Source organism: Tupaia chinensis, unplaced genomic scaffold (genome assembly GCF_000334495.1).
Source record: "Tupaia chinensis unplaced genomic scaffold, TupChi_1.0 Scaffold000165_2, whole genome shotgun sequence".
NCBI classification, from domain to species: domain Eukaryota; kingdom Metazoa; phylum Chordata; class Mammalia; order Scandentia; family Tupaiidae; genus Tupaia; species Tupaia belangeri.
The window spans coordinates 4,290,882-4,294,740 of NW_006159640.1; the positions used below are offsets into that span (position 1 = coordinate 4,290,882).

Below are 3,859 nucleotides of genomic sequence, written 5' to 3' on the forward strand. Positions count from 1 at the left end.
CTTTTTGTTTTACTACCCTTCCTTTAGGAGTCTTTTTCAAGAAACCTTTGCCTATTCCAATATCTTGAAGTCTCTGTCCATTGTTTTCCTCCAATAGTTTTATGGTTTGGGGACTTTTTATATGTTTACGTCTAATCTGTTTTTGAGTTAATTTTTGTAAATGGTGAGAGATGAAACTCTAGTTTCATTTTTCTGCAAGTGGATATTCAGCTTTCCTAGCACCATTTGTTGAAAAGACTACCTTTTTCCATTGGATTGTCTTGTGACTTTTGTCGAAAATCAGTTGCTTGCATGTTTTTGGGATTATTTTGGATTCTTGTTTCTGTTCTGTTGGTCTATGTGTCTGTTTTTGTGCCAATAACACAACTGTTTTGTTATTATGGCTTTTTAATATGTTTTGAAATAAGGTAGTAAGGTTCTTCCAACTTTGCTATTGTTTGTACAGTATTGCTTTTGTGATATGAGATCTTTTGTGATTTCAAACAAATTCTTATTATCATTTGTTTTTATTTCTTTTTTTTTCTTTAACTCATCTGTATTTGTTACCACCTCTTTAAGCAGAGTATGATTTGGGCACACTTCCATTCAGAAGCCTTATTGAGTTACTTTTCCCACGGCTTTCAACATACTCAAGTTGGATTATAATTATGTTTCTCTAAACATTTTTCTTTGGAAAACAAGCCCTGTTGGAGAGTTCCTCCCTCAAGCTGCTTCAGCTTAACCTATTTCTAAAGGACTAAGACTAATACATGCAGAATTGGTAACTACAGGGTATGGGAAGTTAAAAAGTAGATCTCAGGAGATGAAACTGAAAAGCATTTTAACAAATAATTCTTTCAAACATCAAGGTATCTCAGAACACTTCAACAACAAAAGATTTGGTCTACTAAGAAATCTGGCTTGGACAGCTAAACACTTCTTTAGACCACAAAGTTAACATTAGGCTACATACATCTTACAACAAACATTACCTTGATCTGTTAAAACAGGCTGATGTGAAACTAGAAAATCATTACTAGCTCTGCTTTAGTGCTTAAAGTATCACAGTATCACACTTAGAAGTAAAAAGAAATCTTATCTTCCCCTTCCATAGTTACTGTCATGCCTTACAGATGTTTAAAGTATTAACCAAAAATAAAGAAAAACAATTCTTGAAAATATATGTATATTATCAGAGGGAATGAAGATTAAGTATTGAACACATATGTAAGTCACTCTTCAGGCAGAGCTTAATCTACTTCTTCCATGCATGACGTGTCATCATCTCCTTCGAGGGGTGGTATTTCTTCAGCCATAGCAGCACTGGTATCCTCAGCAGTAGGGTCATCTTCATCAATACCCAGACCAAGTTTGATCATCCTGTAGATTCTGTTAGCATGTGTCTGGGGATCTCCCAGACTAAACCCAGAAGACAGGAGTGCGGTTTCATAAAGCAAGATGACCAAATCCTTCACAGACTTGTCGTTCTTGTCAGCCTCTGCCTTTTGCCTTAAGGTCTCAATGATGGAATGATCAGGATTGATCTCTAGGTGCTTCTTGGCAGCCATGTAACCCATTGTGGAGTTGTCTCTTAAGGCTTGAGCTTTCACAGCTCTCTCTATTTGCTGTCCAGCCATATGTGCTTGTGACAATGCAGCATGGGGATGTTACCAACCGGTTTGAGACAACTACCTCCTTCTCCACTTTTTTCTCCAAGATATCTTTCATGATTTTGCAAAGATTTTCAAACTTTGTTTTTTTCTCTTCCTGTTTCTTTTTCTCTTCTTCATCTTCTGGAAGTTCTAGACCCTCTTTGGTGACTGACACTAAAGTCTTCCCCTCAAATTCCTTCAGCTGTTGGACACAGTACTCATCGATAGGCTCAATCATATAGATCACTTCTAAGCCGTGCTTCCGAAGACGTTCTACGAAGGCCGAATTAGCTACCTGGTCCTTGGTCTCACCTGAGATTCAATGCAATGAAGTTACTTTCAGGCCTTTAGTTAAGTGCTTTGCCTGTTTTTGACTTCTGATAGTATTATTCAGGTATTTAAACATAACCTAAGCACACAGATATAACCCATTTTCATCTACCTTGCCTAAATCAACACCAATTACACTAATTTATACATAGTACCACTGGAGTAAAACATATGCCATAAGAGGTAATATGAACAATTATAATCTTAACAGTCCATTACCTGTGATATAATAGATATGCTTCTGGTTTTCCTTCATTCTGGTGCAATAATCCTTCAGGGATACCATCTCATCACCAGAAGCAGATGTGTAATACCTTAACAACTCTGAAAGTTTCTTACGATTTTGAGAGTCTTCATGAATTCCAAGCTGAAATACAACATCAGTTTTAGAAAAATCTTTTCTGTAATTGACACTAAATAATCTACAGTAAAGGTAGTGAGAAAACTGATAATGAGCAAATGTGTCTACACTAACCTTTATATTTTTAGAGAACTGCTCATAGAACTTTTTGTAGTTCTCTTTATCTTCTGCCAGTTTCTCCTCTTCTTTCTCTTCCTTTTCTTCAGCTTCATCATCACTGACTTCTTTATCACGCTCCTTCTCCACAAAAAGAGTAATGGGATAGCCAATAAACTGAGAATGTTTCTTCACAATCTCCTTTATTCTTCTTTCCTCTAAGTACTCAGTCTGGTCTTCTTTCAGATGCAGGATAACCTTTGTCCCACGACCCATGGGTTCACCTGTGTCAGTCCTAACAGTGAAGGAGCCCCCTGCAGATGACTCCCAGGCGTACTGCTCATCATCATCATGTTTGGTGGTGATCACAGTCACTTTCTCAGCAACCAGATAGGCAGAATAGAAACCAACGCCAAACTGGCCAATCATAGAGATATCTGCACCAGACTGCAAAGCTTCCATGAAAGCTTTGGTCCCTGACTTGGCGATGGTGCCAAGATTATTAACCAAGTCGGCCTTGGTCATTCCAATTCCAGTATCCACTATAGTGAGGGTTCGATCTTGTTTGTTTGGAATGAGATTAATGTGCAGCTCCTTCCCGGAATCTAATTTACTGGGTTCTGTCAAGCTTTCGTATCTGATTTTGTTCAGTGCATCAGATGAATTCAAAATAAGCTCCCTCAGGAAGATCTCTTTGTTGGAATAGAAAGTGTTGATGATTAATGACATCAACTGGGCAATTTCTGCCTGGAAGGCAAACATCTCGACCTCTTCCTCCTCCATGGACTGGTCTTGGGTCTGGGTCTCCTCAGGCATCTTGGTGAAGCCCCCCCCCCCCCTGCCGCAGCAGCACCCAGACGCTGGAGCAACTGGTCATTTGTTTTTATTTCTATGAAAAGTGTCACTGAAATTTTAATAGGAATTGCATTAAATTTGTAGATAACTTTGGCTAGTATTGACATTTTCTCTTATTTATTTTTAAAATTTCATTTACTAGTGTTATTATAATATCATTGTTTAAATTTGCTATAGGCCCTGCGTGTGACAGAGAAAGAGAAGTGAGAAAGCAAGCTGTCAGGTCTGGAACTCAAACCATGATTGGTCACGTGGGAGTCCAGTGCCTTAACCACCGTGTGACCTGCTGGCCTCCAGTACTGACATTTTAACTATGTTGATTCTTCCAATCCATGAACAAGGGATATTGCTACATTTTTGTGGCTTTTTCACTACTTTTATTCATTTTTTATATAATTTTCATGGTAAAGATCTTTTACTTCTTTGGTTATATTTATTCCTAGGTATTTTATTTTTTATAGATATTGTAAATAGAATTAATTTCTTCATTTCTGCCTCAGTTCACTCACTGTTAAGGTACAAAAATGCTACAGACTTGTATATCTTTCTTTTCTTTTCTTTTTTTTTTTTTTTGGGGAGATTTTTC

The 3,859-nt window shown here is 37.5% G+C and overlaps 2 protein-coding genes across 2 annotated transcripts in view; one reads left to right on the plus strand and one right to left on the minus strand.

The window, feature by feature from the left end:
* Window positions 1-3,859, plus strand: part of TEX11 (testis expressed 11) — a 514,378-nt gene that overhangs the window by 285,488 nt on the left and 225,031 nt on the right. The gene's annotated exons all lie outside the window — the stretch shown is intronic.
* Window positions 685-3,238, minus strand: LOC114007408 (heat shock protein HSP 90-alpha-like). Its single transcript, XM_027770908.1, is given in 4 exon segments — window positions 685-1,599; window positions 1,601-1,943; window positions 2,181-2,328; window positions 2,437-3,238. Coding segments are annotated over 4 exon segments (1,659 nt in total). The 5' UTR covers window positions 3,235-3,238; the 3' UTR covers window positions 685-1,229.